Source organism: Neopsephotus bourkii, unplaced genomic scaffold (assembly GCF_033783945.1).
Source record: "Neopsephotus bourkii isolate Nb327-2 ecotype Australia unplaced genomic scaffold, CSIRO-AGI_Nbou_v1 NB_1373, whole genome shotgun sequence".
Taxonomy (NCBI): domain Eukaryota; kingdom Metazoa; phylum Chordata; class Aves; order Psittaciformes; family Psittacidae; genus Neopsephotus; species Neopsephotus bourkii.
Genome location: NW_026901852.1, coordinates 4,744,943 through 4,769,969, shown reverse-complemented (window position 1 = coordinate 4,769,969; position 25,027 = coordinate 4,744,943). Strand labels below are relative to the sequence as shown.

Below are 25,027 nucleotides of genomic sequence, written 5' to 3'. Positions count from 1 at the left end.
GGAGATTAAGAGGCACACCGGCTATTCACTCTTCACTGATGGGTGTTGTGACTACTGTTAATTACAACAGATTTAGAAGCAAGCGGTTTCTTTCTCTTCCTACTGAGCATCCCGTGTAGAAAAGGAGGGGATGATAGCCACTTAATGCAGCTCATTCAGAAGATTCACTGCTGTTGAGCAGCTCAGTGGTGTCTTTACGGGCACTGCATGTCTCAAAGGCAGTTATCAGAAGGGTCAAGCACCAACAGCTGCTGCAGAGTCCAGTCTGAATTTAAGTGCATGTATGTTTGGAGATGAATTTCTTGATGTGTCTGTCCTCCTACAGTGTGAACAGTGGTGTTAGTGTGAAACAGGGTAGGTTTAAATTAGGAAGAAGTTGCTTCCTGTGAGGGTGGCAAGATGCTGGCACAAGCTGCCCAGAGAAGGTGAGCTTTGAGCAGCCTGGTCTAGTGGAAGGTGTTGGAACTATATGATCCTTAAAGCCCCTTCCAACCCAAATTATTTTATGATTCTATAGGCAAAAGTGGTAATTTCTGTAGAGAAAAGGATTGGCATGTTTAGCAGCAGTATTGGAATAAAGTGATGGGGGGGTGTGAAGCAGAGGCCTTAAATAGGGCTTGAGGATTGCCAGAATAGGATAGGTTATGACACAGGAACTGAAGTAGGGAACTGTGGCAATTCAGCCTCTAAAATGGAATTTTTGTCCATTTTTTTTCTTTTAAGGGTAACATGCAAGAGGCACCTGCAAGTCCTCAGACAGAAACACACCTAGGAAATGGAAGCAGCAGTCTGGACCACAGGATGTGTTTCAGAAGGGTGGCCTGCAGGGCATTAGTTCTCCATTTGAGGAAAGCTGAGCAAACTCTTCAACCAGCTTGGTGGTACTTCCCAGCTCTCAAACACAGGTAACTTTTGTTCATTCTTTCATTCTTCAAAGATCAATGCAAACCTTTATTTTCTATAAATAATTTAATAAATACTTTTGTTTTACAATGATACAACAAATAACAAATTCATAGCAAACGAGTCACAAAGAATTTAGGATCAGTATACTTTAATAAGGTATCAGTGTCAAAATACATTTCCTTATCAAGTTAAAGTTCCCATACAGTTATAATATTGTCAATAAGAATTCAGCAATATAGATTATGAAATAATTATGATAAAAAGTATGATTAATATTAAGACATGGAATATTTTTTCAGAGTGTTTTAGTAAACTGTTAGGGTATAACATTTTTAATGCTGAAACTACACAAATAAGAAACAGAAGAGCGCGATTCAAGTGTCTTTAATCCTTGAAGCATGAAGTCCTTGCCACTACAACTTTGTCAAAGCTGGCTTGCCAATTTTCATCAGGTTTTGATGCCTACAATATATTCTCCCACATGGTAATAATGTCACTTTAGGAGCAGGTTATTTTTGGTAATAAACTCTCAAAACATTGCCTACAATAAGGACTACCAGATTTTTTTATATTATGTACCAATAGCAAAAGATTTTAAGCTATGATTTTAAGTTAAGATTTTAAGTATGTGTGGTTAAGACTCGCTTAACACAGTGAACTCTGAAGTGCTCTATGAACCCAAGGCTCCCTCTCTGCAAGCATCAGTGCATGATACAAAGCAATTTTATAAACCAGGCTTCAGCGCAGTCGGAAGTCTCAATATCTATCTTTGTTCTAAGGTTCTAGGCCAGATTTTTACCTTTTGTACATTGCCACTGCTCCATTTCTTCGATGAAGCTACAATGATTTATACCAGTGGAGGAAACAAGGTGGTATATGCCAACATTGATCTAGGTCTGTATGTATTTTAAAGTCAGAACTGCTCACCTGCCTTTAAAAGAGGTTTTTTGCTGTTTTAAATATGTTGTAATTCAAACTTCAAAATGCCTTTGAATGCATTCAAAGCCTTATTTTTTTTTAAATACATGCATAACAAATGGTAGTTGGAAAAGAGCTCCGAAATGTCTGGCTACCTTTTAATGACATTTCAACTACTGATTAATGTAAGGCAAGTAAAAATGATACAAACCTGCCTGCCAGCTGTTCAATCTCGCTATACAATCCTCAATTATAACTGAGTTAGCCTAATAGCCTGGGAAATATTACTTAGTTTTAATGATTCAATACTGCAATTATATTGCTAGCTAGCATATAAGATGGCATAAGTGTAACATTAATCAGAGGTGTTAGTACTGGCCGCTGGTCAGATTCCTGAAATATCAGCAACACCATAACAAATACTACTATTTTTATCAGAAACAGCTCTTAAAGTGTCCTAGATACAGCAAAAGTACCAAGAGATGATCAACAACTGACCCAGAGAGAAATTAAAAGGAAAAGGAAACAACAAAGCAAAAAAACCCAAACCCCAAACAAATGAAATCACAGGTCTAAATCCTCCACTGGGGTAAATCTGTAGGACTCCCTCGGCTGTAGAGCTAAGCCAGGTGGTTAAGGCAGCTGAGAATGTGGCTTGCTTCTGAGGAAAAAAAAGCTTACAACGTGCAACTTTCACAGATACCCACAAACATTGCAGTTCACCATTCACATTTCTTTCAACAAGAAGTATAAAAACAAAAGGAAGGGGGAGAAGGGCAGAAGGCTGGGATTTTTCCTTAGTATGCTTTTCCAAACGTTATTAAAGTTACAATACAATAAATGCTGGAAAACAGACTCAGAAGATTTCAATTTGGCAGATCAACAAAAAGCTGTGGTTGGAGATCAAACTTGTTTCAATCATCTTTGGCAATAAAAAGAAATCTTTGCACTGCTGCAGCCAAAGTACATCGCAGGATGAGGCATTTCTACCACAGCTTTTTATTAGCATGAAATTTGCAGCAAATTTCAGCATATAAATTACAGGTCATGAGACAAGGGGGAGGGTAATCACTCTCTAAACAACACTTTAATTGCAATAGAGAAAATACAGTAGATGTATTTCTTTAATATGAATAATAAAGTGAGTAACTTCAAAAGGCCACTATTTGGTAATGTGGACAGGTTCAATATCTAAGTAAAATCCTGTAAAAGTGTATTTGTATTAGAAATTGTCTACTTGCAAAAATATATTTAAAAACTGAAGCTGTTTTGAACAGTATAGGCCACGGAATACTGCAGGATCGCTCAGGTTGCCTGGTCCAGCGCTCTGAGCAGTTCACTGCCCTGCAGAAGCGTAGAGCTGCCCAAAACAGGGACGTTCACCTCACAGTCATATCTTGTCAACTCAGGCAACAAGTAGGGTTCAAAGGAAGGCCCCAGCAGACGACTGGTCATACCTGGAAGAGATCGGAGAAGTAAGGCATGGTGCTGAGACATTTCCTCTCATCCTTCTTCTGTTTATACCAGTTCTCATTTCATTTTGTTTATATATCAATATGCCTCAAATCACCAGCAGTTAGAAGTTTCAGAGCAAGCCTATGCATGGCTCTGCCTTTAACTGTTGCAAGCATGTAACATGGGACACATGGAGGTTTTCATTTCTACCCCCAATTTACATTGCTCTGGTAAAAATTACACTGGTGCAGATGAGGAAAGCTGTGGTAAATACACGGTTTATAAATTTGACACTCACTCCCCTTATATATTAAAAGGGACATGTATGTATGTCCCCTTTAACTACTTATTTCAACTTTTATATGACTGTCAAGACTAATCTACAAAAATCCTGTATCAATGCTCCAGTTAAGTTGCTTAGTACAGTTTAATCAATTGTATCACATGATGAGAGTATGGATGGAGGATGACTCAACCTTGAAGGTAAAAAGTTAAGTTTAACTGAAATGAAGTGCCAAAACGTCTTTTCCTCATATATAACAAATGTAATCCCTACAGTTTCACACTAAACAAAACTATTTTCTCATGCTATGAAACAACACATTTTTGATTCTTAGTTTATCAGCCTCCTCTATTATTGTTTAAGTGTGTTTTTCCATAAAATCAACATTGGAACTAAGTACTAACATTTTCCAACTTCTGTATTTGACAGCTCTTACCTGACACTTTATGAGCTGGCTGGACAGCATAGTCCTGACAATGGGAACTGTAAAACGGAGGGGGAAAGGCTCCTGCTTTCAAATTCTCGCCAGGACTGCCACAGGTTGGTTGCTGCTGCTGCTGCTGTAGTTGATTCATTGGTTGGCTCAGGCCTCTCGAATTACAGACAAATTCATCTGATTTACACAATAGGGGAGGAAGAAAAAAGTTAAGCCAGTGTAATAATTAATAGATAATATTAATTCAGATCAAAGTGATCCTTGCTGTGATGGTCACACAGTGTGGGCACACCTACAGCTTGTCACAAAAGAAGTCCACAAACAGCACTAGCTGTACAGTTCTGTAATAGACCTACTATACAAGATAGGGTTGTGTGTAAGGAAACACAATGTTGTAAAGTATCAGTTTTAGCTCTGAGATGTCTGCATCTCCAATCAGCATGAAGCCAGACCATCTCCATTAAGCTGATCTCTGTTACATCCACAGCAAGGATGTGAACATGAATGAAACCATCTACCTGGTATTTATTAAATGTACCTTAAATTATTCAACTCTTAGTGATACAACTTGATCTTTAATTTTAGCTTAATGTAATATTTACACAGCTTATTTACATTTCCTTCTGAAAGAGCTTAATTTCCTATAAGCCTGTCTTAAAATTGTGTTTCAATACTTAACATGGCAAAACCACTTTCTTTTGTCTTACCAGTAAGAACACTTGTGCTGAGAGATTTCTTTTCTGTAACCAAGGAACAGTTTTCCCCTTTCAGAAATTTCATTCTCTTCCACATTAGGTGAGATGAATTAATGACAGATGGATCTCCCTAGAACATGAAGAAAAGCAAAGCAAATAATCAAAACCGATGACTATGGTGAGTCCAAAGCTTGTGAAGGAGATGTATTTCTTATTACCCCACTCAGCTGTTGTAATGCTTGTTCTTCATAATCCAGTTGCCGCTTCAATTTCAAACTGTTAGCCAGAGCAATTCTTGCTGGGTTTACATCTATGCCTCGCTGCCCAAAAGCATCCAAAGGCCTGTGGAGTAGAGATGTCTGGGTGAGTGAGCAGGAGGCAAATCTATACTGTCTTGTTCACTTCTACACATTCTTTCATTTAAAGACATTTAAGGTGTCTTTAGACACATGGCAGTGGACAGACCTCAAATCCCAAATGTTTTTACTTCTTTTTGTTAGTCATCCTACAAGCTTTGGAAGCTTCTGACTCTTGGGATCAAGGACTAATGGAAGTCTAACATAAACAGCCTCTAGGGAGCTCCAGGCAGACACAAAGATGCTGTGGAAAAGAAAGTCACGTGATTTTTAAGGTGAGGATTTTGAGAGCCACACCTGTCCCCTTGCTTTACATACTAAATACAAACATGCAGGCTGCTGTTTGGGGACAAACCCTCTCTTTACAGATGCATATTCAGATACTGGTATTTCTGCCAACAAGAAATCCCAGAATGCAAACCAGGCAAACTGCACAGCTTCACGTTTTAAAGTGATGACTGCCATTTGACGTACTTCCTGCCTGGTTCAACACTGAGGACCCAAGAGCTACAGCGAAACTACCTGCTATCATAGAAGCTTTTAGGACTGTGGCCTCTGATCTACATCTCATCATGTACTGTTCAACTCCCTAAGAAAGTGAACAAGGTAAGGAAGGGCTGTAGAAAGAAAGCCTGTCATTTTAAATCTTAGTTGTAGCATTTCCATAAACCAGCACTAAGTGTACTGTCATATCTTCCTCTCCCCTATTTTCTGTTGTGCAAAAAAAAATAGGCAAGGTAAGAAAGTATGCATGAGTCACAACTTACTGCTGGCACAGTAAAGCCTTTTCAGTACTTCTCTTAAACTGCATAAAGGAGGTTGTGCAGAATTATTGGGGTAATGCTTACTGGGCCCAGCAGAAAGTTCATTTGTGTGTCCTTATAGGCAATGAAAAACTAGCCCACTTCTGCTTCTACCAGACTGATTGCTACTGGGAGAGCACCACACTAACTTCCCCAGAGACACAGTCTGATGCCTAGCAAAACAGCTATTCCAGCTGAGTTGAGAAAAAGAATTAAGATTATGATCCTTCTCATCTCCCCTCCCACATTTATCTTAGTAAAATAAATAGATATACCACAAAAACTCTTACCTTTTTTTATATATGGGCATATTTGGAGAATGTATTGGTGGTCCTGAGGGGGAACTTGATAGGGATCCTGAGTATTTATCCATGAGTCTCCATTTAGAAGGGATGTATTCTAATGGGGGATCAGGTGGCCATTGTGTGTTTGGTCTTCCTCCCATCGAAGACAAGGGAGTGCTGGCTTGGTCATGGTACGGTGGCAGTGATGACCTGCTCATATTGTTGAAGAACACTGATGACAGGGACCCACGACCAGGATTCACTTTTTTATTTGATAGCTGTGGGCAATATTTCTCTGGGAGAAACTGATTCTGTGAAGCAGAAGCAAGGGGTTGAAAGATGGTACTCATGCTACTTAGACTCTGCTGGGTATTTTGTGCACTTTCAGAGAGAGGACGGTCTTCTTGGCAGATTGGGCTGAGCTGGAAATCTTCTCCATCCATAGGAATGTAAGGAGCCAAGGTTTCAAGGTCCAGTTCATTGAAGTCAGTCTGCACAAAAATAAAGTTCATAAAAGTTTATAATGGTTGTGGCAGCTCGTGTGATGAGGAATACACGTAGATGTGAAGCAGAACAATCACTGATGCCAAATTTACCCATATGAAACTGGCCAACTCCTCCTTGAACATGTCTTAATTCTGTGACTAGTATACGTGTTCTTCGTGGCATCAGTAGCGAAGACAACAACCTGAAGAAGAAACCCCTCCCAGCTAGGCAGTATTTGCTAAAGCATCTTGTATGCAGCCTGCAGCACCAGCATGATCTGAGGTAGATCTTGTGTTTCAGTGTGTTTTGAATAATTTGTCTGCCAAGACTCCACAACATGTGGTGTGCAGTTCAACCTCAGGCTTTTTCATGCTAAAATAGAAAACGGAGCTTCCTCATAATCCAGCTACAGGAAAAAATGCATCTAAAAAATGCAAATGTTTTAAAAAAACTTAGTCAGAAGGCACTATTGCACTTAAATCCATGTATTTTTTTTCCCCTGGAGAACTAGTCACATTTAAATGCATTCCTCTTGGCCTTTGAACAGAGAGGGAAATCAATGTTGGCTCACCAGTCAGCTCATGACAGGTGCATGCTTCTAATGCTCATTTTTCCCACCAAAGCTGCTGATGTGATGGGACACACACGTGAGCAAGCAGATGCTGAACCTGACAAAACTCAAGTTTCCAGTGTCACGTCTTGCACTCAGTTTAATCATGATCCACATTTCCCCCCCCTCTCTGTCCACTCTTTCTATTACTGAAACAGCTTTCATTTCTGTTTATGTCCATTAGATGAAATTTCTTCAGGACATGGACTACAGCCTACCAAAGTCTGGCAATTGCACTGACAAAGGGAGGCACCTCATTTGGGCCCCAGCACCCAAACTTTCCATAGGATTAATAGAAGGAGAAGAGCCAATTTGTTTATAAAAAAGTATAAGCTCTTAACAAAGGCATTTTAATTAAGTATCTAAAGCTAGATGGGCCAAATCAGGCCTATGCCTTCTATTCACTAGCTCACTTGATGCAATGTTATAATTCATTTGTAGAGGGAATTTCCACACTTACACCCTGATAGAATACAGGAGATGAAGACTATACCTTATTTTACATGCAAGGAATTGTCACATGGCTCTGAAATCTTTCAAGAGGTAAAACAAGAACAATATATCCAAAATGCCAGTTTGCATTTTGTAGTTAAAGGAGATACATGCTATGGAGGGACATTCCTTTCTCATTGTAATGTTTTGCAAGAATTAGTTTATTTATATTTTGTTCTAGGATGTTTACTTGTTACCCTCGTCATTAAGCTAGGTTAAAAGAAGTTGTTGCTGCTTGTTTTCCTTATCCAGTCTACAGAAGCTTCCAGATTTTTAAGGGGAAAAAAAACAGTCAGCAGAGAGCTTTATCAGTGCCACCACAGTGACAGCCTAAACCACCTGCTTCAGAGCTAGGGATAGAAATTTACACCCCAGCTTTTGAAAGTGAATGAATTTTAGTGTTGTGCATCAAAGCTTTGATGTATATGTGCAAGTACAGTTGGTGTGTAATATCACTATGTCTGTACCACCTACTAGCAGAGGACTGATCTTTACAGCTGTTGGAAGAGACATTAATTCCTTACCTGTGAGGTGCACTGGCTTTTTGATTCTGTGTCCATGGCAAAAAGTTTTTCAATCACTTCAATCTTCAGATCTTCATCCACAGAACTGTAATAATCTCCTGGGCTGCTTGGCTGCACAGAGATAAGAATTTGCCATAAGCAAGCAAGACAACCATAGTATTGGTTTAGCATCATGCTGTATACACTGTACTGTTCAGTAATGGATCTTCCCTATGAAAAGGAAATGAGCAGACTGTATGCATAGTGTCCTCAGAACCCAAAACTGTCTGCTTCTATTGTATTGTTTTCCCCAACACAGTACTGGTCACTACAAAACACAGGCACCCAATACAGGAACCTAATTGTCTTCTTGGTTTAAATGGTTTGGGTTTTGTTTTGGCAACTCAGACCAGAAACATGAAATGTACATTATAAATGTTTTTGTCAAGAAGGGAGATGCACAGCAATACCTCCATGCCTTTATCATCACTGGACATCCTTTAGTAAAGGCCAGCTAAGAGTGGCTCCAGACCTGGGGGGCAATGCCCTGAAAACACATTCATTCTTTCAGTGGGGAATGCAGTGGAGCTGCTCTCAAAAGCCTGAGCTGGGTAAGCTTTCCAAAGACTATAGCTTCTACTTAACAAACAGAAAGAGGAGGGGTCTGGAACAGTGGTGCTAGTGACAACACAATTTTACAATGGCTTTTTGTTTAAGGCTAACTCATGAAAGGTAGCATGTTGTTATAACTTGTCTTATAAGTTACAGTAATTACTGAGGAACAGCTGAAAGAAAAAGGGGATTGCAATGTAAAGGCAGGGTGTAGTTCCCATCCGATGTTTTTGCTTCTGGTGCTGAAGATACACACAGTACAGGAGGGATATAGATACACTGGTCCTTGTTAATAAGCAATGACACAGGACTGCTAAGATGAAAACATCATCTACATATAGTGATGGGACTTATATACACAATATAACATGCATCTATTTTTATAGCTCCTCTTACCGTGGAACAGCTACTGTTACTGCTTGCACTTGGAGTACTGTTGCCAGGTGCAATCTGAGGCATTGTAAAGGATGGTATTGTCAGTGTTTCACCTTGAGCAGCGTGGTTTTTCACTTCCACTGGCCATGCTTTGTTTGGTGTCAGTACAGCAGTGGGGAAGGCAGGGGCTTCCTCAAACTTCTGTGTCCCTGGATGGAGTTTTAACAATATTAATGAACGCTTTTAGCTTGTCTATGTTATGATATAATTGCAGCTATTCATTAAAAGTAAACACTGCTCCTAGTTGCCATGACAATAAGTTGGCATTGACTTAATGCATGTTGTTTAGTCAGCAAGAAAGCCTGAATCTGCTCCCATTCACAGAAATTTTCCACTGGTGTGAGCATGTGGGCTCTTATAGACACTACTCCCAGTTTGTGCACACAGCAAACAGACCTTGCCTATTATAAAGTTTCTATAAATGTAGGCTCACACACAGTTCTTTGTTGTGCAAAAATTATTTATACAAACACTAACCAAAATCCAGGGAAATAATGGCATCGCCGGGTGTTGGTGCCAGCTGAGCCAGTTCCTCTGGTTCCTCCTTTAGCTTAGTAAACAAGAAGTCACTCTTCTCTGTTGCGGGGATGCTGCTCTCGTAGGCGGTGTTCATCGTCAGCAGGTGAGGCTTGAAGAGCGATTCCGTCTGGTCCATGGAGAACACGACATCGTTCTTCTCGATTTCACTGACAAGAAAACAGGTTTTAAGCATTTTGCACTCTAAAAAACAAGAAGATGCACGTAACATAGGCAGCACGTGCTTTCTAAAGCTGGGGCCCGTACAAGCATTTTGGCCTCTCTGGGTGGCATGCCAGGCTCCCAGCAGGCGAGGCACAGTTCCAGCGTTGCTGAGCACCACCATCTCGGGTGATGCAGAGACTGTGGTCAGTAGTTCTGTGGGAATACTCAGGGCTTTGTTGCACTGCTTTTTAAAGGGATGTAGTAGAGGCTATAGTGACCCAGACTATCACTCGAATAAGTATTTCCTATTTTGGCCCCATCTAGGACCAAAACTACTTGAGTTTGGCAAAAGAGGCAAAACTCCTGATTGGTCCTGATTTTTGAGGCGGTAAACAGTTTCTCCTAGGAATATAAAATGCAATTACTACTTAATTTTCTCTAACACAGCATTACAAAACCAGAACACGTTAGCAGTCGTTTTACACAACACAATCTTCAGCCCAGGCTTTATACTTTCATACCAGCACAGCAGCCACTCTGAAGAAGAGAATGGCTGTGGTGCATTTCAACAGCATGCATGGGAACAGACATGCTACATTCTTCATCGATGTCTAACATCAGTAAACAAGACTGAACCAACATGACTAAACTGATTTCAGAATAACAACACTGAATAAACAGACCCTTCAAAAGTTCTCCTGATTACTGCATTTCTTCCAGCACGTGATTCCATATGTGGTTTTTGTGGCCTGCACAGCTTACCTCAGCACATAGTTGACACAGACGATACACTGAGGCTGTAGGTTGCGTGTATTGTAAATCACTGTTCCTTGTGTCTCCAGCCATACGTATCCACCATGCTTGGCAAGCATACGGTACTGGCCTGTCACTACTTGACCTTTTGTACACACTGAGAAAAGGAAGCATAGAGATATAAATAACTCAGCAGGACAGGAACATACCATGAGTAACACTTGTTTTAAATAAACCCGCTCCAGAGTTTTAATTTTGCATATCATATTTGTCATCAAGGATGCTCAACTTGGGGAAGATTCAGCCATCTTGAATACCAAAGGGGCTGTTCATTTGAGATTTCCACTCAAAGTTGGAAATTCAAGTTCTGGCATTTGAATTCCTGAGATAGCTTGAGTCTTCAGAGCAGAGGGTGGGATTTAAAACATCTAAGGTACAACCCCAACTGCCCCCCCCCAATAATGCCCACTGGTTGCATGTTTCCTGAGAGTCCCTGTTCTAGAAGTGCGTGCCTCAGTTTGGGCTCCCAAGTTGACCTGTAAGAAGGTGAATTTATTTAGGCAATTATTTAATACCTTTCTTATTTAGGTGCTGGATAAGCCCAAGAGTCAGAATGATTTAAAAGCTACACTCAAAAAAATTTAAAAAATCTTATGGTTTAAATCTATATTTTATATAAATATAAAAATTTATATTTTATATATAGATACAAATAGATATATTTTATAAATATATACATCTATATTTTATATAAATTTATATTTTATATAGATTTAGGTCTCTTTTATACCTTAATGCTAAGAGATGGAGACATCAACATCACAAGCAAAGTGGAGGTGTCACTAGCACAGCGTTGGTCTTAAAGAGGCTGAAGAAATACTATTATGCTTAAGTTCCATATGTTTTTAAGAATGGTAAATGGGACAGTTTTGCCTAGCACAGTAAAAGAGCTGAATTACTGTATTCTCTATGTGCTTGATCTGGATCCCACCTCCCTTCCAATATTTTGTAATATCTGAAGACACTGGAGCTTTGGAATTTCGAGATGTGAAGTTTTATGACGTCCTGACTGTGGCAATGTGTCAGCTGAGGAAAAACACTGTTCATCAATGGCAATATAATCAAGGCTGGAATATGGAAGCAGTACTCGTAACTAAGAAGAATTTGCATTTGTGAGAAGAGGCAGTTATATTGAATAGCAAAAGTGGGAACTGGCTCAACTAAACCTCTGACCACATTAGCAATCTTTCCTTTTAAACAGGTTTTACACCATCAAACTAACACCCAGTTTGACTTGGTAGGGCTGGAAATTCAATTCTGCAGGCTTTATACAGAAAAGTTTCCTGTGAATGTGGCCTTTAAAGGAAACTATTTATTGCCAGTCTCTCCTACATTGCCACCATGCAAATGTACAAACCCAGGCCCATGAAATACAACTGTTTTGTAGATAACTGTTGCTGTGTTTATCCTTCTATCTCTGAAGTTTGTTTTCTTCCTAGGAGTATTTAATCACCCTTCATTTAATTTATTTAGACAAAGTAGAACATTACTTTTATTGATTAAATACTTCTGGTGGAACAAAATCAAAAGGCTTTCATTTCAGAGTGTTTTAGTGACTGGACTGTTCTGCTCTGCTTGTGAAACATAATTACGCTGCTTCCTAATCGTCAGCTCATCAATAAGAGTCACAGTGTAGGCGCCTGTTATATTACAAAGAAGCTTTTTACTGCTTTAATCTTTTTTATTATTGTTATTCAAAGCATGTCATGTTCTGATATAATAAAGTACAGCAGAATCTCTCCATGGGGTAATCTCATAAATTAACAAAGTCAGCAGTTATGAGTATATTAGTATCAATGCTGCATTTAAGGTTCTGCCTTCAGAGTGAACTTCTCACTCTTCTCTCTTGGTTGTTTTTAATCCTACCTTGTCTGTATCTTTACAGAACTCTTATTATTACGTCTCAATGAAATAGGCTCCAATTATATTCCTTATCTTTGGGTGGAAAAAGGGGAAAGGCAGGGATGAATTTAATGGAAAACAAAAACTTGGTTTTCAATTGCCAAGACACGTGTAAAATATGATTCACATGGAAGGCTTGGCAAACTTCTGCTAAGTGCTACCAAGTGGCAGGCCCAGATGGTGACATACAGCTCCCCACTGAAGTCAACAGCAAAATTCCCATTGGCTTTAATGGCAACAAGACCACTCTTAAATGGAAGTAACTATAGATTATTAATTGCTGAATTGGAAAATATAGCTCTACAGTGAATCTTTGGTGTATATTTATGTAACAAGACAGATTTTCATCTTGTTTGCATAACGTACGAAAAACTGGGTATGATAAATAAATACTGCCAAATGCACTCTACAGTCTTCCCATTTGATGGTGACTAATTAAGACTCTGGTACTCTATATGCAACTATACTTCCAGCCAGGAACACAAATCTTATTGCTGCTTGCTTGAAGAGGTTATTTCACCTCATATAATAAATGATAATGTATATATTTTATATAATCTATAATAAACATAATAAATAACAACTCTGCATTGTAATAAAATTGCAATCAGCATGATTTATCACTAAATTGGAAGGAAGGAAAGGGAAGGCTTTCTGCTTCTAACCAAGAGACTCATTTGAGGTTTTTCTCTTTCCCCCTCTTCAAACTTCAGGCTCCTCCCTCTATTTCCTGTGCATCTTTACAACACTAAGTGGTTGGCACTGTCAGAATTGATGACTGAGTTACTGAATGAATATATACCCTATACATGGCATATTTCTAATATTTCTAATAAAAGTTATCGTTTAATAAGTACAAGTGTGCTGAACACAAACTTTGAAGTGGATATTTCCATGTATAAATGGCCATGGTTAGGAAGAACTGAAGTTCTGTATAGCTACATGCTATAGGAAGCTCTCTGTAAGTTACACACCTGCTTGGTTACCCTGGTTACAAGCTCTCAAACAGCACACATTACAAAACCTAGGGATTTCTTATTCTGAGGGCTTATGTGTGCTTTCTCAAGTCACAGCTTGCTGTCACTTTGCCTTTGTGGTTGTTCTCCGAGTTGGTAAGAAGCCTGACCAACCCAGAAGACATGTAAAGTATTTATCTTAGAACTAAAAGGGTCAAATTTGCTGGCTCTTGTCAGCAACAGCATTTATCAGAGCACAGACTTTGGTCCTGTGCTTCCAACAGCAAAGACTCTGCGCTGTCATAAACACTGTGGCACAGTTTGATCCTAAATATTTATAACCTGTGCAGTGCACAGTGCCTGGAGCACTTCTGCTGCTATAACTCGCCCCTCTAGACTTTCTCTTGCTTTCATCCTGATTCTCAGTCAGCCCTCATGCCCAACAGCAAAACCTTGTAGGACATGGCTGTAAGCACAAATGGCATATAGACGTATGTTTTGCACTATATGAGGCAAGTTAAATGGCTTGAGGGAGGAGCAACCTCAGTCAACTCCTGGACAAGATGGACAAGTCCCAACTCAGCGGTCCCACTTCATTAACTAGATAGGGATAACCATGAAGGTATCTCTCTCCTGTTACCAAAGAGATTGCCAGCTCTCATGTCATTCCTTCCCTGGCATTGTCCCATTCTTAGAAATGCAACTCAACAAGTCAAAAGCAACAGTGCAGCACACCCTGATTCCTCTGGACGACTCTAGATAGCCCAGCACAGGATACAGACATCCCGTCTACGAACACCACTAATTCCTTTTCACTGTTATAAACACAAACACATTACCTAAGAAACCATTTTAACAAACACATTCCCAGACAACTCTCTGCAAGTACGGTTTGATTTCTTTTTTTCTTTTAGGCAGCTCTGGAAACAGGATGATTCATACCAACACTGTTTTACAGCACACAACTTTAATCACTGCCAAACGTTCTTTCAAGCAACGTTTCAACTCAGCATTGTCCTGAATCCTTGCCATTGGAGTTAACGCATATTCCCTTTCCCCCTAAAGGTCACACAGTTATTCTTTGCTACCACTTTTCTCTGGGAAACAGAGAAATACTTTCTGTAAGTCTATTTGGTGGATGATTCCCTATAGACGTGACCTAAGTTATGGGCTTTTTCCTGAGGACAGATCTTGATCATAGTAACTACAAGATAGGGATTTTTTAGCGTGTGGACTCCAGTCTAGGAGCTTTGTTTTCTATCAGAAAGTGGCAGCAGACATTCTAGTGATCTGTTGCTGAGAACTCTTGCATACAGTAACTACTCAATGGCTGAAACAGCCAGGGGTGGGAATGTCATTTGTACATTAACACACCGTGTTGTCTCCAGCCATAGCACCAACACTAAGGACAGACACTGAAAACTTGACTAATTCAAAGAACTCTTCTGTGAGCAAGAGACACTGCATGGCCTGCTGAAAAGAGGGAGCAGAACTTGGATCCCATTTCTGCTCCCAGAATAATTCAGGTAAACCCATCACTAACCATCATTAAAACCAACTAAAACTGGCAGTTCCCATAGGCATAATAATAACAAGCAGCAGCTGTTCCTGGCAGTATATATTATTTGTATAATGAATATCCCTTTTAGAGAGGCTCCTTGCACATCTGTTTTGGGTGGGGAGGACAGTTGTTATTTGGTAGCAGAAGGCAGACATTCAGAATTACACTGCAACAAGTCCTTCCTATTACCCTTTACAGCTGCTCTTTCCTGCTGAGCCCAACGCCACACTAGAAAGATAACTCCATCAGTAAATAGCCTTCTCACCAAGCCAGTACTGCCTAACTCAGCTTTTCAGCGATTCTCCTCTCTACCATCAAAGTTTAAACTAGGGCAAAAATCAGGCCCTTTGCAAAGATTAGCAGCAGGTTTCAGCAAGACAAGCAAAGTGACATGCGAGTTTTGTCACCAAGTGTAAATACTGTTCTCAGAGAATACTGGCACACATTTGTATCTCCAACTGCTTACTGAGGTACCTGTAAGCTGTGCTTTATGCGCAAACTATGAAGACAAGTAAGTATATGACTTACAGTTCTGGTGACTCTTGGTCATACTCTCCGAGTCCAAGGCATGGTAGAACTCATATGCTGAACGGCCCAGCAGCTCCTCTGGATGGTATCCAATTAACTCTGTTATTCTTGGTTAAGAAAAAAGAAGCAACAAAACAGACTTTTAAAATGCAGGTCACCTTAGCCTTATGCTAACCCATGCAAGGCAACCATCAGCTGTAGCCCTTAGCCTAACAGAATTAAACCAGACCTTACAGAAGGTCTGCGCTGGAAAAACCCTCACTGACAAAGTCCTCAAGTCATCTGCTACATGCAGAATCTCCCAAATACCACCATTCAAAATCAAATACACGTGAGGAGGGTAGTGGTTGGCACCATCAGGTTTAAAAGTATGTGTACGTTTAAAAAACATACATCAAAGGGTTAAATCACTGGGTACTGCATTTAATAACATAAAAATGCAAGGTGAGGAAATAAAGGGCAGTTAAAAGTAAAAAACCTGAACCAGCTCTTCTACTTAGTGTTTCTCAATTATATGAGAACTTCAGCACATGGATTAGGTTACTTGGGTGACTAATCCACAAACTGAGTATGATTTTACACAAAGAGAGCCATGATCTCAAAAACCAGACTGTTTTTCAGAGCCTTTCCGAGTACTCAGGCAAGGTAGAATTTCTCACAAGTTCTTGAATAAATGAAAATAGGTCATCAAACTGCAGATGATTTCCTCTAATGAGGGGTGGAGGAAAAAGCTTCTTTTTTCCTAAATCCAATTTGAAAAACCATCACACAGAACTTTACAGGAAACACAGTGAAAATAAAATTACATTCAAAAGCAAAAAGATCATTTTTTTCTGGGAAAAAAGGAAACATGACTGTTTTCCAAGTCAACAACCCTCTTGGATGCCTTTTCCTAGCTTCTCAAGGGCAATACGACCTGTAATGTAGCAGAGAGCAATAGCAGAAACAACTACAAACCGACTGCTAAGCTGTCACAAACCTTGGAAAGGCAGGAGGTTTGCAAGGAACAACCACAGCCTGCAGCACGTCACTGTCGTCAATGGTGGTGCCTAAGTTTTATGCCTCATGACTCCCTTGAAAGGGTTTATCTGCCACCACCACATTTGATCAGTGGCATTTTAAGAGACACATCCTCAGGCTTGTGTACTCCCTGGAAGGACAGCCTTGGCCCAGCCCTCCAGACACAAGCATGTCTTTACAAGACAGACATGTAAATACTGTAAAGCAAACAGAGCAAGAACATGGCATTCATCTCCCGGATCGCCCTCCAGCAAGGAAGACACAGAAGATGGAGCTATTTTGTGTATGGTTTGAACGCCAAGGCACTGAGTCAGCTTTTCCCTCGCCTCCACAGAACTGTATCGTTCATACCCCTGGGACACCTTGGTTTTGTCACTCCAAAAACTACTGTGTCTTCATTTCCACAAAACAAACCTGGATTTATAATGGGTTAGCTGAACAAAGACTGTAGGTGGCTGGTATGGTTTAGAGCGAGGTGTCCCTGCCCATGGCAGGGGGGTTGGAACTTGATGATCTTAAGGTCCTTTCCAACCCTAACTCTTCTGTAATTCTACCAGGTTCCCCCCGAAGACTTGCTCTCCTGTTTATATTTACAGTTTCATTTATGCCTACAGTTAACCTCCCAAAGGGGAAATCACAGAATCAGGTTTCAAAGAGCTGTTTTTTTGGACTCTCCTTCACTGACCAGCAACTTTAGAATGCTCCCCAGCCAAATCTGCAACTTTTCTCTGAAACCGCAGTGGCTTTTTCTGTTTTAATAAAAACAGTAACTCTCATAACGAGTCGGTCATCAGAGCTGAACCACAACGAGAAAAAGAACAAATACAAAAGAAGCCCTAATAAAAGTAAGGCTCCCAAAATACAGTTGCTGCTTGCCTTTACGCAGTCAGCTGGCACACACTGGGATAAGTAGCCTGCGGCTTTTGCCAGGACCAGTGTAAATATACAGTCCTTAAAAAACAGAAACTATGGCCTTTGGTTATATAATGGCATAGTACCATAAAACCATCCTGGTTAGTCTGGAGCTCATCACAAGGGGAAGGCTTTTAAAATTCAGGAAGTTGAGGATTTACTCTTAATCCAGTCGTTTGGAGCTGAGAGCCAAGTGAGGGTTGAGCAGGGAGAAGGAAAAGGAAATAAAGGATAATGGAAAAAAAAAAGCAGCATCATGTACCCAGCAGCACCAATGCAAATCCAAAACCACATTACAGCCTTCAAGGGTATCAACAGCGAAACTCAGATGGCAAGCAAAAAATACGCATTATGGCAGGCTGAAGGACTCTTAACTCTTATCATATAGGAACTGCAATCTCTATGCAAAATTGTCTATTCCAGTCCTGTAATTCCTCTTTGAAACCGCTCCTCGCTGCTCATAACAAGCACCCTCACTATAAAATTACTCTTTTCCTTATTCCATAGCACAGAACCACTTGTAGTGCGACCCAGCTGTGACAACGTCACATTTAATTAGATGTAACAACCTTGGATGAGCATTATCAAGTGGCAATTTGATATCTTTTTAATACAACCAACTAAAAAGTACATAGAAAGATAAAGAGATCAAAGAATTACCCACAAAGCCCACAGCACTGGGCACATTCTGCTAGTGAGGAGCAGCTGTTTTAAAAAAGACATGGCTAAACAGCTTCTATGCCCTTCTTCACTAACCCGTTAATCTGTTACCACTATTCAGACTGATTACATTTCTCTTTAAACACTCCTGGGAGTGAATTGATTTTGTATTTACCTATTTATTTAAAAATATAGAATGTTTCTTTCTCCCATCCCAAAAAACCCTAAAACTTGCTCAGTATATTTTAAAAGACCATTATTTTATAACAAATACCCTCTTCTCCAAGAATTGTTAGCAGTATTGGTTTGGGGTGCATGAATTGGCAGATCACAACCTCCTTTATTCCTCCTCTGCTGCTGCTGACTCCGAGAAGCTTGATCTTGCAGGCTAAGGACATTGCAGGGCTAGAAACCAGGTCAGCCACTTCCATGCCACATTACACACTACGGATGAGGGTCCAGCTATCTCCACCTCCATCACCCCTGTCCTGCAACGATCTTGAGATGCTTGCGGAAGACTGACCACAGCCAAGAGCTTGAACAGCACCCAGAGGTGCCAAGAGGCAGCACATGCTTCAGCAAAGGTCCCTGCACTGACCTCACCTGAGCGTCAGTTTGAGGTTCACCAGGGAGGTGCACACTCCAAATTCTACATGCTTTCCACAGGAGCCTCTCAGCAATACAAAACGCTAACAGAGGACACGGAGGACTAAGTGCAAAGGAAAAAGCATCCTACAGAGCTATAAGGAGAAGGAATACATAACTAAAAGAGACACAGAAACACATATGCCCTGTGGGACCAAAGGGTCATTTGCAAAACTGAGTCCAGAACAGAAGACCTCTACTTTGCTTAGACACCAGACAGAAAATTGGTCTTTGTGCAAGCTGGGGAATGACAAAATTGGAAACCAAACTGTATGGTGGTTTTGGATGGCGCTCCTGCGATGGCAGGCTTTGTGTTCCTCTTGCATTTGTAAAAGCTAATTAGAAGGATAATACTGTTTTTCGTTGAAGATGGCAGGTGCCTGAGAGGCTGTCTGTCCTCTGTTAACCACTCGTTTCCGAAAACACCTTTGGGGGGGGGATATCTTCCTTTTGCCGGACTGGCACTTCAGCCTTCTGAGCTATACTTGTCACCGTGATGCACACCAAGGTCAGAATCCCAGAGAACACAGCAGAGGTGGGCATAGCTCTCCATGTTACCAGCAGATCTGGCCCAGCTACTGCTACTTCAATGCTTTTTGAGACTACCTCAGTTTCTCTCAATATACCCATTTCTTGGGATGTGGAGTAGAGGCAGAGTTTGTGCTTAAGGTACACAATGGAGGAGCGAGCGATCTGAATCCTATTTCTAGATTTGTACAATTTTGCCCCATCTTACCTCTTTGAGACATGGCAAAGCAAAGAAAGCTCGCTCCTTGGAAGGCTACATCTCCTAATGAAACCAGCTATTTCAAGTATTCTGCTTGGGTTTTTTTTTCTTAAAATGGTGTTTTTCTGTCTCTTCATAGGAACACAAAGCTTTTTATTGTGTACCATTTCTTGAGTTAAAATAGCATCACGAGAACCATCAGGAATGAGAAGTCAGGCTCTTTGTGAAAGACCGCTGTAATGTTTACTGCTCATGAAAAAATAGCTGGGTGTATACCCATTGGGCTGCATGTGGACTGTGTGTGTGAGGGTGTGGATCTTTTAACAAAGTCTTTCTGTATTCAAACTGCTACCAGGTTATTGAAGTTAAACTGGTCTTGACGGGAACAAACAAACCGAGTTATACTTAAAGCAGAATGAGTTAAAAAAAAAAGGAGAAAGAAAAAGAAAACATAAAGCCCAACACAGCCACTGTGCTAGGGGTAAAGCCGTCCTGCCAAGTACCCACATTTCCTCTTGGAAGTATTCATGGCTGCTTCTATTATAACCCAGAGCAACAAAGAAGAAAATGCAGAATGCTGGGACCCCATCCACTCCTTAGAGGGAGAGCTGGCCCATCAGGTGTAGCTGCCCTGCTAGGCAAAAGCCTAGATAGGTACATGAAAAACTTCACCAGGACTCTATCTTTCTTACTCATTTGGTCTAGCTAAATTTCATTATTAACAAAAGAAGCTGGTCATGTTTTGTTCTTAAATAGGACATAAACCAAAAGCCAGTTTTGTCAATGCAGTTCGTTGGTTTCAGATGTTGTCTCCATACTGCATTTCCCCCCTGAGCAGGGATGGAGGGACAGGAGGGTCCTTTCAGATGCTTATTTGGCATTCTCACCTGATTTAAAAATATTCCCTAAATACAAGTCAAATGACAAACTGACTTAAATCCACACCGAAGTTCTGAGGCCTGCACATTTCTGTTTTACAGGGACATAACTCAGTTTCCGCTCAGTTGGTCACAGCCTGGATACCACATGTAACACACTCATATTAGGAGAAATCTAACTGGGACCAACAGTATTGGCACTGCATCTTTGCAAGGGATGGACATTGCAGGTTGTGTCCCTGGCCATGGCAGGGGGGTTGGAACTAGATAATCTTCAAGTCCTTTCCAACCCTAACCATTCTGTGATCTTCCTGCACCACCCTATTCTGAATCACCGTACATCCTCCATCACGCCTTTTTCTGCTTCATCTCTTCCATTAAAAAGTTCCACTCAAGAAAAAACAATAAAGAGTATAACTAATTTGGCTTCTTGTAACCAGGAACATACAATTCCCCAAAGCAAGTCATGCCTTCAAAGTAATGGGGAACATACGCTTCTCAGTGTGCCGGTGCCAGCGTGCTGGTATGTGACGCAGCCTCCAGAGCTGCCGCCTGCACATCTTCCCCCATGCAGAACAGATTTGTTCCCTTATCCTTCCCTCACCTGATTCATGCTACCCACAGCAATTGTGAGCAAAGAGCAAATCCCTCTCCTTTCCCCACCCTCCCTAAGAGGTCACAGGGATGAAGGTGAAAAGTCACTGTCACCTACAATGGCATGTTCCCTTCACTGTTTTTTCAATACACTGGTCCCCTACAAAACACCACATATGGGTTTGTTTTGTTATGTATGAACCATGAAGGCCAAGACTTAATATGCTGAAGTAGTTTTGGGGCTTTCTATCCAATTCATATACAGTTTTCGCTTTTGTTTTGTGGATTTTTCCACCACAGGACCCTAGAGCCACTGTTTCTATCTACTCATCAGCCCCATGACCCCATAGAATGAGCTATGCCACCCAGTTAACAAAGTTGCCTTCATACAAATACTTGCCTTTTTTTCTGACTAGAACACCCTCACTGGTGATATTTCCCAACACAAAAGCATTGTGCAGCTAAACTAAACCCTCACTTGGATTACTGCACTGTACCACTGATCAGCACTTCTGTATTACAGCTAAAATAATCCTGTAAACCACTCAGCCAAGATAAGTGGAACAAGGGAACATTTTTAAACCACTCTCCAGTAATGGATGAAGCATGCATTTAACAGAGCAACCTATTTTCATTGTTTATACCTCACAAACCCTTCTTTACAGGCTCATCGCCTTGCAAAAGCTGTTTTAAGAATACAAGCATATCCTACCTAACCACTGGCAAGTCATGGGCCCCCATATACCAGTTATTTCTGGAAGGCAAAATATATGGTGGTAACGTCTTGCACATTTAAAATGAGGGATGCCAGACTTGCCCACTCCATGTCGAATCTGTTCTGCATGCTCCTGAGGCAAAGCCAAGGGAATCAAGGCCCTTCATGCCAGCCAACTAGCTTCCCTTATGAAGTGTTGAAAGGTAGCCAGCTTATATTTTGCATCTTGCACTGTGACAGACTACTGAGCTTTCCTAAAGAGATGACAGATGGGATCCTCATTTTCTGCAAGGATAAATTTCAGCTTCATGTACAAGGGCAGCTCTCCTTTGTACCCAACTTCAGCTTCACACTGAAAGCGGGTGCTTCCATTAGCAAGATCTCATATGGCTGCCATTTGTTAAGGTACTTCCTCAGAAATCCTAAAGTTTCTTTACCTGAATGCTTCAGCAATAAGAACTTAATGCCCCTTGGAAGCAGACCTGTCCACACCAGATGAACTGCAAAGAGGACACTCAGATTGCTGCAGAAGCCGTGTAGCGAAGGCACACAGCCCCAAACGATATGAGCTTTGAACTGGAAAGACACAGTCCCTCGTGAAGAACCAAGCTGTGACAGCCCTGCCGTCTCGCTGCGGAAAGGCTAGAGTATGTCAAAAAGGGTTTAGGCATCTGACTGGCACATGCTGCTTCTCCTCAGCCTGGACTTACGTTCTTGGCACTAACTGCTCCTTCGATGCAATCTGTCTAGCAGCACCAAACTTGATAATAACAGCTGAGTGTTTGCATTTTTATGTGTCTGCTGATGTGTCACATTTTGGAGAGAAATCAACATCCCTCTGGGAGGGAAGCAAGAGCCAGGAGGATCTGCTGGGAAGAACCTGGAAGGTTTCTGAGGTCTCTTCCTTCTCCAGTCTGGCTGGCTGTTTACAGCTTTATCATAATCTCAATAAAACATGAACCAACCATCCAACCAAAACTATTTAGTCAAAGATGTACTGCTCTGATGCCTGCTTTTAAAGAAGAATCTCTGAAATTCCCTTCAAGCTAAATCCTCCAGAGGAAGCTGTTGTGTATCTCCACCATGTGAAACGCTTTCCCTGTAAATCAACTCCCACTATTTAAGCCAGGGCATAATATGTCATTCTTCTTAAAATAAGCACGTGTATCTTTAATGGGATAGCCTCAGTTCCTCTAATTCTCATTTATAATTGCTTATGCATGTGAATGCTGCCATGCAACAAAATCCTCTAGCCTGCCATTGAATAGCCCTAATAATTCAGAGGTACACTGCCTTTAATAACAACTTACTACCACATTGTTGCTTTCCTTTCCTCCAGCAGCAAATCCTATTTATATGGGATTTGCTTAGTATTACAGTATATACAATTAATAAATATTAGTAAATATTAATATATACTATATATTTATATAGGATGTGTTAATACTTTCACCTTAAAGTATTAACAAGAAAAAAACAGTCTGTTTTATTGCAGTTACATCAGAGGGCATTTCTAGTTACAGCACACTCGTGGCTGTATTCTCAACAAGGCCAGAAGGTCAGTCAAGCTTCACACTTGTCATCTTGTTTCCATCCACAGCTGCTAACACTGCTAGTTTATACACTGCTAGTTGATACAATTGCTTCATCACTCTCTGAAATCATAAATCTTGCTTACCACAAGTTTAAAAACCAAAACTTTGAAGGATAAAAAACCAACCAAGATCTCAATCCTGTGAGGTTTTGCATAAGATGCAGCGTACGTATAATCCCACTGATAACCCTGCAGACCTCCGTGGTTGTGAGCAGCTCTGAACTTCAGGAAACCAGTTTCATTAAATGGAAACTGCATACTACGTTCAGAAATGACCTCAAACTTAAAAAAAAATAACCAGCAAACACCAAACCCACAAGGAGTACAGACACACAGCCCCTTGCTTGATCCAAGATCCTCCTCCTCCCCCCTTCATTTCGCCACTAAACGGAGCAGATAACCAGCAAAGGTTGTTTGCTTTCATTGAGCAAGAGGCTCCAAGCCCATTCCAGAGCTGCAGATGCTCCGGATGCCTTCGCAATCCTCAGATAATCTAGAGCATAAAGTACTTCCCAGCTAACCGCTAACAGCATCCTGGACCAAACCAACTGTAAAACAGTCCTTGTATAAGGCTGTCGTTTCAGACATTCCCTAAAAAAACAACAACAGAAATCCTGTGTATCCTTCAGTTTGCTAAAGCCCAAGAAGCTAATGCTTATGGTTTTAAGTTGCCTCGTCTTCTGCAAGTGAACTTGAATTCTTCACCCAGCACGAGAAGGAAACAAACAGGAATACCGTTTTGCCTAAACTGAGATTTGAGATGGATTAAGTGAGCCACTGAATAGCTGCCTTGGTAACAGACTGTCCTTTCTCCTACTCTTTGCTTACCAGGTCCACGCAGGAGGACATTTGGAAGGACTACTTATTTTCGTCAAAAACATAGAAACACCCATGGAAAGCAAAAGGAAACACATGGAAAGCAGAAAGTCAGTGGAGTTTACCTGTCATCACAGTAGGTGAATTTCATGTCCATGCTGTGGCGACTCAGGAAGGTCTTGCTGTCCAGGGGGATATCGATGTTTGAAGGATGCTGAATAGGCTCACACATTATTATAAGGCAGGTGAGAAGAGGCTCTTTATACCCACACAGAGTGTGAGGAGGGCAAGTGTTATATACTTTAACTTGTCCAGTGCAGTGCAAAACCTGAAATAATGATTTTTGAATGAGAAACAAACTTAAGAATGTTCTTTCTCCATATGAGAATATGTTTTTTCAAATCAAAACCACTTATTATGGCTCAAATATGGTACCTTCCATGTGGCAGACTTGAGGTTAACAGTTCTGCCTCTGTTGGTAACAGTGCATTTCATCCTCATGAAGAAGTCACGCTCAGTTGACATCTCTTTGCTTTTCTTCCCAAAGCCTGGACCTGTATAAGGAAAATAGCAAATAGATTTTCTCAGTTTTGCTTCTTGATTTCTTCTATTCACAAGCAGGAAGGATTCAATAGAAAAAACAGACTAATTCTCAGATCATTTACCTGCAGAGACCATCAAAGATGCATGGACCATTGAAGAGCAGTTTATAGAGCTCAGACCTAAAACTTAAAGTGGAACTTCAGTAGGA

At 40.8% G+C, this 25,027-nt stretch overlaps 1 protein-coding gene across 1 annotated transcript in view; it reads right to left on the bottom strand.

The window, feature by feature from the left end:
• Window positions 1-2,804: 2,804 nt before the first annotated feature.
• EPAS1 (endothelial PAS domain protein 1) overlaps window positions 2,805-25,027 on the bottom strand; it is a 74,176-nt gene continuing 51,953 nt past the window's right edge. The window contains exons 5-16 of the mRNA XM_061367212.1: window positions 24,712-24,830; window positions 24,402-24,604; window positions 15,716-15,822; window positions 10,718-10,865; window positions 9,752-9,960; window positions 9,236-9,423; window positions 8,249-8,359; window positions 6,143-6,627; window positions 4,912-5,035; window positions 4,706-4,823; window positions 3,999-4,175; window positions 2,805-3,281 (exon numbers count right to left, since the gene is read on the bottom strand). Of these exons, the coding sequence (XP_061223196.1) occupies window positions 3,130-3,281; window positions 3,999-4,175; window positions 4,706-4,823; window positions 4,912-5,035; window positions 6,143-6,627; window positions 8,249-8,359; window positions 9,236-9,423; window positions 9,752-9,960; window positions 10,718-10,865; window positions 15,716-15,822; window positions 24,402-24,604; window positions 24,712-24,830 (2,141 nt within the window). The 3' untranslated portion in view covers window positions 2,805-3,129. The remainder of the gene's footprint in view (window positions 3,282-3,998; window positions 4,176-4,705; window positions 4,824-4,911; window positions 5,036-6,142; window positions 6,628-8,248; window positions 8,360-9,235; window positions 9,424-9,751; window positions 9,961-10,717; window positions 10,866-15,715; window positions 15,823-24,401; window positions 24,605-24,711; window positions 24,831-25,027) is intronic.